Source organism: Ictalurus furcatus, chromosome 3 (assembly GCF_023375685.1).
Source record: "Ictalurus furcatus strain D&B chromosome 3, Billie_1.0, whole genome shotgun sequence".
Lineage (NCBI taxonomy): Eukaryota > Metazoa > Chordata > Actinopteri > Siluriformes > Ictaluridae > Ictalurus > Ictalurus furcatus.
In genome coordinates, this window is record NC_071257.1 from 32,916,928 (window position 1) to 32,933,428 (window position 16,501).

Genomic DNA, 16,501 nt, shown 5'->3' on the forward strand with positions numbered 1-16,501 from the left:
GCGCACTTGAAGCTTTCGTAAAAATTTTGAATGAAAACACCCAAAACTGTATACGGTACCATAACGAAGACGAACTGTATGTCAATACGTGAAATTCTGGAGGGAACGTCGGACGGCGTGACGTGGGGACGTAATGACGTGTGCTGTAAATTGATCTATATTCTATAACAAGTAAAACAGGAACATGAAAGGAATATTCTAAAAGTGACTCATGTAAACACCTTAATCAGAATATCGCCTTATTCAGAATAAGGTCAATAATTAGATTACTGCTGTCCATGTAAACGTAGTCTATGATTCTATGCAGAACCCTAGAACAGTGTGTTTCCCTTTCAAAATGTTTTTTATGGAGTAAAATCCCCAGAGAAACCATTAACAATCTAAAAACCAACACCCTTGAGGAAACCTTTCTAAGAAGTCTATAGAAGGCTTAACCCTTCTAAGAATGAGGACATGCTCTTGGCAATAAATACATCCGATGTCAGGAAGCATTGTCTGGTGCTTTCCACATCAACACAACCCTGACTCAACTGACTCCCACACTGGTAGTCTTACCCTCTGTATCTCGCCTTAGGCTTTTGGCCTCCGTGTACACCGACTTGTCGTCTCTATATGGATTCAAATTAACATGAAACAATGGCAGATAGGAACACTTCGACATTGTGCTCAGATATGGAGCAGAAGCTGTTTTTCTAATTGAAGAAGTTGGTGCTTTTACAAAGAACTTAAACAATCCCTGGAAGTTAACTCGAGCTACTCAGATTCCATGCAGAACCCTTGAACAGGGTGTTTGCCTCATCAAAAACCATTTCAAGTAACACCTCTGAGAAACCGTTAAGCATTCAAAACCCACATCTTTCTACTAAAGATACGGACATGCTCTTGGCAACAAATGCGTCCAATGTCCAATGCCTGGCACTTTCCACACCTTACACCACTAGGAGCCTGTTTCCCAGCTGACTCCCACACTCCCAACGTCTTACCCTCAGGCTTCTGACCTCCATCTATGGTGACACTTATATTCAATTTAACATGAAACAGCACCTGATAAGAATGTTTCTACATCATGGTCAGATATGCAGCTGAAGCGGATTATTAAGGAAGTTGATGCCATTATGAAGGAACAATCTTTGGTGTGGGAATGGAAATAACTGGCGCTACTAGCTAGAGCTACAGCTAGACTACTATCTGTGTAGCCAATATGAAGACTATGATTATTAGTTACACTATATAGTCAAACGTATGTGGATGGACACCTGACCTTCATACCCATATGTGGTTCTTCCCCAAACTGTTGCCACAAAGCTGGCAGCACAAAATTGTCTAGAACGTTTTTGTACTGCATCATTTAGATTTCCATTCACTGACACTGAAGGGCCCAAACATGTTTCATCACGATAATGCCACTGTGCACAAAGCGAGCTCCATAAAGACATGGTTTGTTAAGGTTGATGTGGAAAGCCTCGAGCGGCGGAGGCCTGAACAAGGCCTTCTCACTTGACATCAGTGCCTGACATTACTAATGATCTTGTGGCTGAATGAGCACAAATCCAAATCCCCATAGAGATCTTCCAGAATCTTGTGGAAAGCCTTCCCAAAAAAGTTGAGGCTAAGGCAAGGGAACAAATCCATGTTCATATGACCTTTGGTTAAAATATTAAAAATATTACAAACGTATAAACATATTAATCGTTCAAAAATAATGCAACCTCTTGGTATTGCAAGGCTGTTTAAAATGCAATTTCTTGAACCAAACCATGCCAATAGGAAATCAATGGAAGGTCATTCTTCTGCCATCTCTAACTCTAAAAGCACCTTGGGAATTGATAAAATAACCACCATTTTGAACCACTCTGAAAAATAGGTCAAATGTTTTGATGTTTAACATTGAAGTATTCCTTTAAACCACAGGAATTTCTGAATCGATGCCACAGCACTAGCCCCAGCACTAGTCCAACCCTCATTCCTATTCCAACAATTTGCATGGTTAAAGTAGTTACACATGGCCAGGCTTTATCAGCTGTAGTCTTTTGGCAGTCCTGAAGTGTTGTTTGAAGGCCCTTCACGTGCCTACTGCAGCCATTCGGGATTGGATACTTAATACTGATCTGGGATCGGCTACACTGACCTACATTTTGCTCTTAGTCAAGCAGAAGCTTGAGAAGCTGCACAAAATGAACACAAAACTGGCATCAGACCAGAATAGGACAAAGTAGCAATAGCTATGAAGATTCAAACCATAAACATGGTGCTTATCTCTGGTTTTACCTCTGTAATACCTTTTCGACTGGTATATTTTGCCACATTGTGGTGGTTATTGACTTAAACTCTGTAAGGTCATGCAACCATCGAATTCATTATATTCTACATTCTGGGGCTAATTATTCTCATTGTTAGTGGTTTGAGTGTAAGCCAGTATATTTTGTTTTTATCACACGTCAGCAATATTTCTTCCCCTCAAAGGTGCTTCAGACTTGCTCAGCAAAACCAGGGTTGTATAGGGAAAAGGGGAAACCAAGGTCATTGCAAAGACCTCATCTGAATGGGTTCACATCATATACATGACTCCTTTACTCTACTTTTATAAAGTCAGTGGGTTAAACCATCTGAGTAGCACTGGGACAGCTATGTCATTCATCTTCAGGAAGCACTTCATCCTGCTCAGGGTCGCAGTGGATACTGGGGACACGGCGCGTGAGACGGGAATACACCCTGGATGGGACATCAGTTCATCACAGGGCACCATGCATACACACATTTACAAACTCATTCACAACTAGAGGCAACGTATAGTTGACAAGCCACCTATTATCGTGGTTTTGGGAGAAAATTGGAGAACCAAGATGAAACACACGTACAAGTTGTGTTCAAAGTGGGGACCTTAGAGCTGTGAGGCCTGGCACAGCTATGTAAATGCAATACTTCACTGACGTAGCAGTGCAAAAGTTTAGTTTCACTCTTAATTTATACAAATATGACACAATGTAACTTTGACACTTCACATATGAAAGGTACAAAAGGTATCAACAAGGAAATAATGTTGTTTTTTTTCTGAGGGTGTATTCAAACTAACAAACATTTTGTTTTATGACCTAGTGACTTCCCAGTGACTTTTATGGCCAGCTGAACTTTAGAAATACTTTCATGCTACTATTTTATTTTTAGACAGCTTTGATAGGCTCACATTTTAAACAAATGCCTTGCTAACTGTTTTTTTTTTTTTTTAAGCATTTGAGCTAGCAGGCTAGTTTAAATGCACAATCGCATTAAAGAGGAACACATTCCAAAAGTCTCTAAAACCCATCACATGTTCAGTCTTAGTCCTTGGTTAGCCTTGCAGGCAGAAACACTGAAAGTCCAGGTTTGTTTTTGTGCCTGAGCTGCAATCTGCTATTTTGACACTGATTAATGCCATTTGAAATGTAGCTGACACCTTGACTACCGAAAGTCGACAAACCATCACTATGTATAATCAGTACACGATCTTCATTTGTGCGAAATATATGTTTTATGATTAAATTCCGAATTGAAAACGTCCTGGTTTCCTACATTACCTACAACGCTGTTTGACTAGCAGCTGATAGCGGTGCCAGAAGGATTTAGCCCTCATTTCATCTCTACCTAAAGAGACTGATGCAGCGGCACTTTATTCTGTTCAGCTCTCTCACCTCCTCATTTGTACACTCCGCTCAAACAGATCAACTTTCATGCTAATGCCATCGGGAACGTTATCTCATGGAATGCTAACTAGCCAAGTCTCTAGCATAATCAATTGTGTTGTATTGCTGTTGCATTCTGGGACTTATTCTTCAGTCCAGTGTTTGCACCAACATCTAAACTATTTCAATGTTGTATTTCTCATTATTAATATGTTCTTGAACATTGCTGGTAAATGCTAGGAAGAAAAGGAGCTCTTTCGAAGTGGTTTTTAGAAGTTATTCTTAAAACATGACCGTTATCCCTTATGTCTGAGATGACTTTTTTTTCCTCCTATTAAATACCATTATAACTGCCCTAGCAATAACAACGGCCCTCTGTGACATCAGTGCACCACACACCCACTACCTTCTCACAGGAATAATGAAAATACAGAACTGTGTTGGTCATTGTGATTAGCACTAAAATCTCTAAACCCGTCACAAATATTTCAAAATAAACATGGGTTTTCTGGGTGGAGTTTTGCCTTAACTACAAGACTACTCTCCAAACCTTACCCAGATTGCCAGGAATTAGACACCAGAACTGTTCATATAGAAGTTTATAGCATTGGCTAGGATTTCCTGCTATTTGCAAGCTCGCAAAAAAAAATAAATTATGCAACCAGGTGTGTTCTGCCCATATGTTTATAACTCCAATAATCAGCAGATATTGTATCAGGTCAGCTTAATGCAGAAAACAGTGCAGCCTCGGTCTGAAACTGGCATGCAGTACCTTATCTTTGTTTCAGTGTAAATAAAGCCTGGAGTCCCAAATGAAAGCTTCTTCGCAGCTGCGCTATTTTGTTTTATTTTCCTGGATTCTCGTCCAACGTTTCATAACCACTGACCTCTGAAGTTGGATTAACATCTGTGCCAGTATAAGAGGTGTGTAGCGTTAAGCTTCCACTGAAGTTTGTTGACACACACATTTAACTTGTTCCCTCCCCTTCATTGTTTGTTTTTATTAGGTCACTCCACCCTGACTGTTTATGCCATTGTCCCCGTACAGTATAAAAAAAACCCATGCGAGCCAATGTTAATTATTTACAATGTAGATACATACTAGCAGAACCCCATAAACCCCTAAAGGAAGTCGTTTCCATGGCACAGGGTTTCTGGGAAAAAAAATTCCTGATAACAGCAGACTGAATGCATTTTGGTGCACAAATGGAAAACAGATAAGAAACCAAACTTTGCCTCGTCATTTATATTTACAACCCATGTGTATAGCGATGACATCGAATTATAGTGTTTAACGACGAGCCAGTGAATCAACCTGCCTCGTGCTTATCAATAGTTTAGTCGTACTTAAGGTGTTATACTGAGATGAATGAGAAATCTGATCCCAGCTCAAATCTACTGTAACACTAACATTCCTCTGAGTAATTTTCACATGAAGTTTGTTGTTTGACTTCTTTCCGTTCATTCAGTTGAAACCTATTGCATAATCCCAAAGATATTTCATTACTGTAATGCCACGATGAATCAGTCATGCCAATTTAGAATGGTTTGCACTTGTCAGGTGTCAGAAAATTACCGTATGAACTATTTTGCAATCAATAACATTACCTTAAAAACTTAACTGAAATTTTACGTAGCTTGTTTGCCAGCAAGAAGTGGTTAAAAAAAAAATAGTCACAAATTGTCTTCCTCCTACCTTGTCATGGTGTCAGAGATGCAGCCTGGGGCTGGGTAGCCCTCCCCGCAGGCAGACAGTTGAGCCTGAGACAGGCCTGGGCGTGTTTTCCATGTCTCCATTAGTGCTGTAACTGGAGAAATTAGATTCAACAAGGAGTTTGTCTGGTCCCGCATGTCATGCCGCGAAAACGACATTGTTCCTTGCGCTCCGATCTGGTAATGAAATGAATGTCCACCTGAATTAACACCAACAATAGCTGATGTGGGCACATTATTATTCTCTTGGTAATAGCTGCCGTCATTGGTCTCCTGTTTAATCCCCTTGGGCATGTCATTGTTTGGAAACACACCAAACTCATAGTTGCCATTAAAAGAAGAAATGGGAGGTCCCAGGATCCCAGAGAGACTGTATTCATCAATATTATCCCTCAAGGATAAGTATGTCGTCTCTGAAGCTGGGAAGAGTCCCATGGGCTGCTGTGGTTCCCCATAGTGTGCATTCGTGCAAGTCGCTTCCCTGTTGGGCTCAGTCTTAATATGAGATGGAAATGGGGAAGGTTGCACATTGTCATTGCTGTTACCCAGACACATACTCCTGTAATCAGTGTCTGGCTCATTTTTGATGTACTTGACCATCCCCATGGAGTCCAGGCCAACATTGAATATTTCACCATCCAAGTTTTCTACTTTGGGGAACTTGAAGCCTTTAAAGTCATGCTCTTGGCCATCGGGGCTGTGCATGTCATTCTGAACCAAGCCGAGGCTGCTGGGAGGGCTTGACACAGAAAAGGTCCTGGAGGGGTTCCTGGGACTGGACATGGCCATGGAACCAATTGTGGGTGGACTAGACCCAGAAGGCCTCAAGTTGCCACCGCTTCCTGTTGGACTGGACACAGATGACCTCATGTTGGTGCTGCAGGACGGCGGTGTCCTCACGCTTCCCATGCTCTGGGGGCTTGAGATGGGTGACTTGACGTTAAAGGGACTTGCTAGTGGTGGAGTACCCATAGTGCTGGACTCTGCTGGGCTACAAGTGCTTGAGATGACACGGTGAGTCGGTACCAGGCTTGAACCAACTGGACCCAGACTGGATGGACTGCCTAGGGAAGGGTGGCTAGTGCCAAAGTAGGTGGGACTGGTGGTAGAAGTCACAATGTTGTTTCCACTTGGGCTGGAAATGCTGCTGGAGTCTTCAGCAGGGCTAGACAGAACTGTGGCCAAGGCGGAAGGTGTTTGCACAGCGCCTACACCACACTCACCAAGACTACCATTTGGTAACTGGGACATGGGTGGGAATGATGTTGGAGGAGCTTTCGTGTTGGGGCTCCTAGTAGTCCCTGACTGATTGACCTCAATCCCTCTGCCACACAAATGGTACAGTTTTATGGGGCTGCCCTGGCATCTGGCAGGTGGTCCCTGCTGGCCAAAGGCAAACTCAGCCTCCCTGGCAGCATTCATATACAATCCCATAGACTCAGCAACAGTTTTGGAGAGCTCTTTAGAGTCTTCTGGCTTGCGGCCGTGGAGGGAGCTGTTATATGCAGCGAAGCGGAGCTGCTGATCAGGAGTGAGCTGGGGCATTGGCATCTCAGCCTTCTTTCCTCCACTTTCCTCGCACTTTGGTGCCGGGACACTGGATGCACTACTCGCATTTACAATGTCCATCAGGACATCACTGTTCATCAGCGCTCTCTCCTCCTCTGTCGTGCAGCACTGCTCCATAGATCCTGGCATCTGGGCCCATCTGTTGTCTCTGTCTGTACCTTTGTAAATACTTTGGTATCTTTTGGACTCCATGCCTGGATCATTTGATAAACCTGGTGGGTTTTAGAAAGGTGAAGAAGAGGTAATCACTTTTGGTGGAAGTGACATCCTTTTATATATATATATATATATATATATATATATATATATATATATATATATATATATATATATAAACAATAAAATATACAGTTTAAGGCCTAGTAAAATATCCTTTGAAAGAAACATCAGTTTTGAAATAGTTATTATAACCAGCTGAGTGGGGGAAAAAATAAATAGGTTTAAAGCATTCTGGGTCGTTCCTATTTCATTACATTGTCTGAAATACAGTATGACCAAAGTTTGACCAACTGGTCTATAAAAGTCTATTGCATGAACTCTTTCTGAACTATAATCTACACCAAAACAACAATATTATGTAGTTAGTCACATACAGATCAGATCCTGAACATAAACATCAGAGCATAAATATAATAGCCTGAAACGCTGGATCTGTGTCATACTGGAATGTACATATACTTTATGCCCTGAATGCATGTTATCTTGACAGACATGGTGTACGGGAACACGTTACAAATCGCAAAACAAACTGCTTTAATTCAGGCTGTCATCACACCTGTGATGCGTCATTGAACTTGGCAACAAAAGATTGAAGCGAGTCAGTTAATCACTTAATTAGATCATTACAGTGTGTCGCAAACGTGCCCCAATCTGAGCATATGATACCGTGTGATGTCATATTGAAAACGGAAAATATTGTGCATGCCTATGCAAAATAATACGCACCTCTGAGCATTCTAGAGCAGGAGGTTCTCAGACGTTTAACGGTAAAAAGCATACCATGGGGCCCTTCTGAACACAATCTAACTATTTAAATATTGTTATATAAGTCATAAAGTGTTTCACTCCTGAACTTTCCGACAACAGAACACATCGTGACGTCTGACCCGGCATCATTTGTAGATTTATTCGTTTTTGAGGTTTGGCTTCGATACTCATTTGCGCCAGTAGTGGCTCAGTGGTTAATGATTTGGGCTACTGATTGGAAGGTTTAGATCAAATCAAGGTTCTTCTAAGCTGTTGGGTGTTTGAACGAGGCCCTCAAACCCTTAACCATCTAAATGTATCCCGTCTCGTCAAATAAATAAACAGTTCAATGTAATTTAAGTGGCAAGCCAAACTAGCTAATAACTAAAAGAAATCAATAATAAAATTGATAATGGTGGGTTAGGATTTCCGTAAACAACAACAACAGGGGGACCCTTGTCTATGCTCCCGAGACCCCACTCTGAGACCTACTGTTCTTACACCATGTATCAATCATGTCTTAAGGAATATTAAGAAGCTTTATTTTATGCAAAGTTTTATGCAAAGTTAAAAAAATAAAAATAAAAGTCAATGCAAACTTTTTTTTTTTTTTAACTTACAATTTAACTCCACCACTGCTCCAAACAAAGGCACGACTGAAGACTTCATGCTCGATCTAGACACAAATAAGCTTTTAAAGCGCGATCAGACTTCTATCCGAGACTCTAACGCCGTTCATCGTGAGCGCAACAAAACGCACGAGCGCGCGCGCGCAAAAAAAAAAAAAAAAAAAAAATTTTACAAAAAAATAAAAACACAACCCACGTTTTTCTTTTTCTTTTTGCGCAACAGTGGCGTGCATGAGCTCAGTCTATCCACATGGGTTTAAAACAGCTGCTGCATGAAGAAGAAGAAGAAGAAGAAGAAAAAAAAGTGCCGTCCAAAGCCATAGGAGAAAAAAAAAACCAAAACATTTTCTGAAAAGTCTCTGCATGCACACAAGCACGCGCTTTTAAAACTCTATAGTACACACAGCTCGGTGGGGGGGGGGGGGGGGGGTACGCGACTTTTTTATTGAAAAAATTATTTGTATTATTATTATTATTATTTTTGCATACGACAATTGGACTGAACAACACACACACACACACACACACACACACATACAAACACAGCAGAACTTTCTCTCTCTCTCTCACGCGCGCACGCACACAGTAATAATCTCGCCACTCCGTTATTTATTAACTGATATATCAACTGGAGATTATTTCTAGAAACTAAAAACTACAAACTTTTCCTCAAACGTTTATCGCGCAGTTCGGTCCGAGCGCAGCGCTCAGATCTTCGTCCATCCAGCACAATCAGGACAGTGACGCAGTTCTTTATACTCCAAACGCGTTTAACCAGACAGCCCGAAAATCAGTACGAGGACCCGCGCGCGACTTCTTCTGCCTCGTCATATCTATAAGCGTTGCCTCTGCGCGCGAGCTCACGCGTCACACCGCGGCCAAACGAGCGTAGAGATCAGCGGTGTCATCGAGTCGCGGTTAGAACTGTACATCTCTACATGTCGAAATCTCCAGTTAGAACTCTAGACATGGATGCATTTTTTTTTTTTTGGCCATTTCGAGTTGCGCAAAAATAATCCCTGAACTATTTTCACGTTCGGTTTATTGATCTGTTGTCTCGTTATGATGATGATGATGATGATGTTTGCTTTTGTTATATCACTTTAAAGTGACGTAAAACACGTTGCTCTCATAACAAGACAAGTTGCAAACTTCAGATGATTTTTTTCCCCCCCTACTACATTATATAAGCTATTGGGTTTAGGTTACTAGGCAATGCATTGGCTTTTGAAACAGGGGTTTATATAGTCTATGCACTACTGTATAGAAGATTGCACATTCACACAGGAATATTTTGATAACTGATGCTGATCTCATGTTAATCTGTTTTTATATAGGAGAGTGATGTTGACCTTACCTTAACTACGACATCCAGATTTATCACGGGTCTCCGTTGCTGTGCAACCGGTAATCCAATAAAAACAGAGACAGTGAGTGAGTGAGTGTGAGAGAGAAGCACACCGAAACGAAACAGATCTATCTTTCTTTATGCTTTTATGCTTTGAAGTCCGTGTGTGTGTGTGTGTGTGTGTGTGTCCGGTGTTGTTTGCGGTCGCCGCGCACTCTCTCTACTTCCAGTTCTGACAGCTCGCGCGCGCGTTAAATCCCCAAACGACAAGCGCGCGCCGGTCCGATTAAAAAAAAAAAAAAAAAAATAGACTACTGTTTACTTATAATAATAATAATTACTATTATTAAATTTTTTTTTTTTGGAAGGTCAACACTTTTCACGTTCCGTGCACATGGATACAAAAGGAAGCGAAGAAGGAGATGAAGAAGACGACTGACAAGCTGGGGGAAAGAAAAACCGAGCGCAGAACTGCACAGGACTCGCGCGGACTTGCTGAGCGCCGACGTCATAGCCGGGCGCGCGCGCGTCCACAGGACGGGCCCGCCTACCTGCCGCGCGCGCCTGAGATAGGGAGGGAGGGAGGGAGGAAGGAGGAAGGAAGTGCGCACGCGCGCCCGAGAGAAGTAGGGCATGCTAGTTTTTTTCAGTGAAACTGTACACAACTATAATATATACATATATATATATATATATATATATATATATATATATATATATATATATATATAATCTTCTATTATCTCTCTCTTTGGCTCTCTCTCCCTATATATATATAAAATATTCTTTTCTCTCTCTCTCTCTCTCTCTCTCTCTCTCTCTCTCTCTCTCTCTAGTGCCACCAATTTGAATGGTCAAGCACTGTTCCAAGAGTGTTTATATTTCTTATATCCTATTTCTTATATGAGACGTTAAACCGTGGTCCTGACTCTCTGTGGTCATTAAAAATCCCAGGACACTTATCCTAAAGAGTAGGGGTATAACCCCAGAGTATAACCCCTGGTGAAATTCTCCCATTGGCCCTTCTCTATCAAGGCCCTCTAATAATCCCCATCCCTGATTTGGCTACATGACTCTCTCCTCTCCACTAATAGCTGGTGTGTGGTGGGTGTTCTGGCGCACTATGGCTGCCGTCGCATCATCCAGGTGGATGCTACACACTAGTGTTGGTTGAGGAGATCCCCCCATGCCCCCCACACTTTATAAAGCACTTTGAGTGTCTAGAAAAGTGCTATAGAAATGTAACTCTAACTAACTAACTAACTAATCTAACTAGCTAACTCTGCTCGTCTGTGTTCGTCACTTCAGATTCCATTTCGTAATTCGAAACCGCTACTACAGTAGAGTCAGCGACATCATCAGCAGACATGGCAAATGATACCTTTCAGGAATACAACTTTTGACTTTCAAAAACTGAAGCTCATCAGGTGAAGATGAAAAGCAAACAGGGAAGCCGATTTCACCACAAGCACCTTTAACAGGAACGTACAAAACGTTGTGCGTTAGCTAGCCAGCTAGCTGACAGGATATAAAGTGAGTGTGGCTTCTTCAGGATGTATTTTTGCTAGCGCAGCAAAATATATTTTTCACAAATATATTTATCGTGTATCGCCAATCCTTCATAAAACACACAGAATGGATTATTACTAACACATTTAACCTCGCAGTGCATTCATCGAAGTGCAAAAATTTATATCCATTCATCTACTGTGACTACTGAGACATTATCAGCTGGATCCTGGATCTGGAACAGGGTACAAAATGATATACAGTAATATATTTATCATCATCAACCATTCAAATGCACAAAAACGGTTGTCGCATTACTACATGCACTGTTATAATCCATTTAAAGTGCGCAAAATCTGGGGTCCAAGTAAGAATTTAGATCTTCCTGATATATTAATGCATGCCAGTTTCTGTTTCCTAGGACCTGCGTGGACTCCCTTTCTACCTAAAATGCTTGAACTCTTCACATTCTACTCAAAATCATATACATTATTATTATCAACCATTCAAAACGGGTAAAACAATAATATATTTACATTATCAACAATTAAACCGCGCACAATGGTTATATATTATTAATATCTTTACCATAATAATCCATTTTTATTTCACAAAGGTATATTTATACTGAAATTGCGCTTTCATTTAAATCTTTACTATAACAGACTACGCAAAACTGCAGTGAATTAGCTCATTAAGATATTTACAATGTGTTTTTTTTTTTTTGTTTGTTTTTTTTACATGTCCGCATAACACTGCGTTTAAAAACTAGATCCAGTGTACGCTTGTCCTTTGTGGTAATATTCTGTTCTGAGTCTCCAGTTTGGCTATTCCAGTGCTATTACACCTCGTTATGAATATAAAATAAAAATGACCCATTTGAGAAATGAAGCTGACTGCACTGATTAGCATGATTTAGTCTTCTGGCTACTGAAAGTATCATCTCTACTGACTTCTCCTAGTTAGCTGTAATGTATTGTTATATACTGTATAAAGCTGGAAGGTGATATGCAAGTTCTTTGTATTCTTTGTATGTGTGTATATATATATATATATATATATATATATATATATATATATATATATATATATATATATATATGCATACCAGGAAACGTGAGTGTTATGTATTTTGTATGAGGTTATAAGGTTGTATGAGCTTGGAGGATGACTGTATCTTTAAATTCAAGCCTTGAGTCAGGAGTCTCTTGCTGTTTTCCCGAGCCCTGCCGGTCGGGTCATAGCTGCAGGGGTTAACACACAGACACATAGTTTTCCCACTCAGAAACCTGCTTCGCTCACAGCTGCTCACTGATAGAACACTGCAAACACGAAGCTCACTAATGTAACTGTGTGTGTGTGTGAGTGTGAGAAAGAGAGAGAGGGGTAGGTGAGTCTGTATTGTTGGGTTGTATCTGAAATACTGTTTTGGTATTGGTTAGTTGTTGGTTTATTTTTTTAGTGGAACTACAGCACTGGAACTGGGATCTGCGGAATTTCACCACCAGGGGGTGCTACGGTTCACTTATGACTGTGGAAAAATTGGGAACCTACTTCAGAAAACTTTACACTCTTAAAAATAAATGTTCTCCGATGGTTCCTCAATGGTTCTTTACAGCACGATAGGTTCTGCCAAGAACCCCCCTTCTTGTCAAGAACTTTTGTTCATTGTATAGGGTTCTTGAGTTGAGCTGTATGGCTTATTGGAGATTGAAGAAGTTCTTTATGTTTCATTATAGGTTTGTCAGAGCAGTGTATTGGCTCTTTAAGGTATCATCCCTTTAGAGGTTGAAGTGAAACCTATAAAGTTCTTCGTGGGACTGGAAAAAGTTCTCCTGGCATCACTCTTAGGAACCTTGTGATACTTGTGAGAACATGGTTCCTTGTGGCACTGCTATGAAGAACCATTTGCGGGTTCTTTAAAGCACTAGTAAATAGATGGTTCTCTAAAGAATCTGAGTGTAAAAGGTTCTTGGTGCAACTTAAAAGCATTCTCTTATGGCATCAGGCTGTTTTATTCCTGTTATACCACAACAGTTTGCTAATTGGTTAAAGAATGCCACACTGTACTTTGTTTTTAATCCTTTTATAGCTACGATTCATTTATAATTTACCAAAAATAAAACTAGCCAAACTAAACAAAAAGAAAGTTAACTCTCAGATATGAAATTCAAGGAACAATCTAACAATCATTAACATGAGAGCACTGACATAGAGATCCACTGACACTGGAGACTCCTTCCATAAATGTTAAATAAACATCGTATCAACAACTCTGCCAATTTTATTTTTACTATAGAAACGATAACATATACGAATGAGAGTATCAATATATACCTGTGATTAGATTTATAGACAGAATTAGTTTCTGACCTGCTGTTGTAGAAATTTAATCGACACCTTCTGACCAATCAGAATCGAGAATTCATCGTTCTTCCAGTTCTGACCAGCAGTGAGAAATAAATCCCATCTCCTCTGTAGCAGCGCTGAATATTCCACCCTCACAGCTCCATCGCATAAGAAATTCTATCAGTTTTTCATGAGAAGTGGGACTACTGACTCACAGATGATGTTTGGGTGTTAGGGAAGATCGGTTTAGTCATTTCGGAGAGCAGACTTTTTCAAGGAGGCGGCGGTTAAAAGTGAATCAACGTTTCATTTATTTCATTGTTGGGAAATCGTTTTGAGGGCAAAGTTGTATTAGATTTACAAGAAGAAGAAAAAAATTCAGCTCGGTTTATTTAAAGAAATCGGGGCTAGAATCAAGGCTAAGAAGCAGATGGCACTTATAGATCAGGGATTCTTGAAGGAAAAACAAAACAGGATAAATACATACATAAAATAATACAATTCTTTTAGGTCAATGTAATAGTATTTTAAATATTTGAATATTTCATACTTATTAAAATAATAAAACAAAGTTACAAATGACACAACTTCTGGAAAAATAACAATTCACAGATAAGTTGTTTATCAAAACTAATCTTATTACAGTGAAGACTGCATACTATAGATCTTTAGCAGCATGAACACAAACAAACAATTAAACACATTCAGTTAAAAAAAAAATGTACACACTCCTGTTAAAAAATAAATCCAAGATAAATCATGTCAGATCTTTTTCCTCCTTTAATGTGAAATAGCAACCAACAAAATTCAAGTGGAAAAAAACAAACCCCCCCCCCCCCCCCCCCCCCCCCAGTCTGTTACCGTAGGATGTTCTTCACATTTTCTTGGTTTCATCCGACTGCTGGTCGCTTCACAAATAGTTTACAAAACATGTATGGGAACTCATTGCCCAAAGCTATAGATGAGGAAAGGGGTGCAAAAGTATTTTTCAAAAACATTAGTACCATGGAACACTGTGAAGGTCGTCGTTAACAATTAAGAAAACGGGGCACCACAGTGACATCACCAAGAACAGGACCCCACTCCAAAATTTACAAAAGGACAAGAAGAAAACTTATCAAGAAGGCTGCCAAGAGACTCACAGCAACATTAAAGGAGCTGCAGAAATATCTCATCAGTACTGGTCACTCCCTGCAACGATCTCTCGTATTCTTCATGTCTGATCGATGGGGTCACGTGGCTAGACAGAAGACCTTTCTCACAACAAAAAAAACAAAAAAACTTCCAGGCCTGCCTACAGTTTGCTAAAACCATGTTGCAAAATGTGTTATGGTCTGATAAGACGAAGGTAGAACTTTTTGGGCAAGATATGTTTGGTGCAAAAACAAATAGAGCTTTATCACCCAAAAAACATCATACCCATAGTGAAGCATGGTGGTGGCAGCATCATGCTATGACACTGCTTCTCTTCTGCTGGGACTCTAGTCAAGATAGAGAGAATCATGGACAGCTCCAAATTAAAAAAAAATTAAAAAATAAAATACAAAACAGGCCTCTGTTAGGCAGCAAAGGATGAAGAAATGTCACCTTATATAGCACGATAACAACCCAAAGCAAAGGAACAAAGAAACGGTTTCAGAAGGAGAAGATCGTCAATTTTGCATTGACCAATCAGAGTCCAGATCTAAATCCTATCCAAAACCTGTGGAATGACTCGAAACGATCTGAACACAGGAGATCCCCTCACAATCCCAATCAATTGCCGAATCAAGATGTGCTAAATTGGTAGACTCTTCGAATCTTAAAACACTGAGTGCTGTATTACAAGCAAAAAAAGTGCTTTAACAAAGTATTAGTCAAGGGGTGCGCATACTTATGCAACCAGCGTAATTTCAGTGTTTTTTGTTCTTTTCCCTAAACCATTTCTATTTTGTTTTTCACTTGAATTCTGTCGGTTGCTATATCTCAATAAAGGAATGAATGAATGAATGAATGAATGAATACGGTAATTTAAATCATCTATACAGGAAGCTATAAATGACTAAAGCAAACATCAAACATGTCATAAATAACTAAATACATGAACAAATAAATACATTACGAATTACTAAGCATTTGAAACATTTTAACGATCCCAGCCACATACTGAATGAGTGGTATTTCTGTCATATAAACACACTGGATGAGCGAATTATTTGAACCACCCCTATGCTGTAGGTGAAGACGGTTGCCCTGAAGCAACACCCCACTGCCCCTCAGGCATTTGCAGAAATGGCAAATCCCATCCTGTGTCTATGCTTGGCTTTGCATTCTTAGGATCTGACTCAAGAAATTGAGGAACCGAGCCTTGCTGAGCGAAACCTCAAAGCCTCCCACTCACTTATCGTACAAAATGGGATGCTATGAAGTCTATCTGTAATCAAATCTGTTGATTCATTTTACCAGGAATCAAGGGTTTACGTGCAGATCTTAGTGTTGCTTTTTTCTGCTTCATCACAGCTGCTAAACCTCATGAAGGGTTTGGTAATGAGCTGACACAGTAAGAGTATTAAGAACATTACCACATGCTACAATGTTCAGTATAGACTCGATGACCAGAATCGACATGATTTTAACCCAATTATTCCTCCAGCCCTGAACTTTTCAATCTGTTCACTGATATCTGACCTCCACCTTAACAGCTTGAGCAATGGCGGGAAATCTCCTATGTGTCTCCTTTTGTCTTCCTGGTTTTCTACAGCTCCTGCTTCCTGTTTCCT

The 16,501-nt window shown here is 40.2% G+C and overlaps 1 protein-coding gene across 2 annotated transcripts in view; it reads right to left on the reverse strand.

Moving 5' to 3' along the window:
• Nucleotides 1–9,981, reverse strand: part of nr3c2 (nuclear receptor subfamily 3, group C, member 2) — a 123,786-nt gene extending 113,805 nt beyond the window's left edge. The window contains exons 1-2 of one of the 2 annotated variants that reach the window (XM_053622090.1): nt 9,894–9,981; nt 5,356–7,153 (exon numbers count right to left, since the gene is read on the reverse strand). In XM_053622090.1, coding sequence (XP_053478065.1) covers nt 5,356–7,133 — 1,778 coding nt within the window. In that variant the 5' untranslated portion in view covers nt 7,134–7,153; nt 9,894–9,981. Of the gene's footprint in view, nt 1–5,355; nt 7,154–8,527; nt 9,760–9,893 lie in introns of those variants that run through there. The other variant, XM_053622088.1, reaches the window with a different exon arrangement.
• Nucleotides 9,982–16,501: the final 6,520 nt, after the last annotated feature.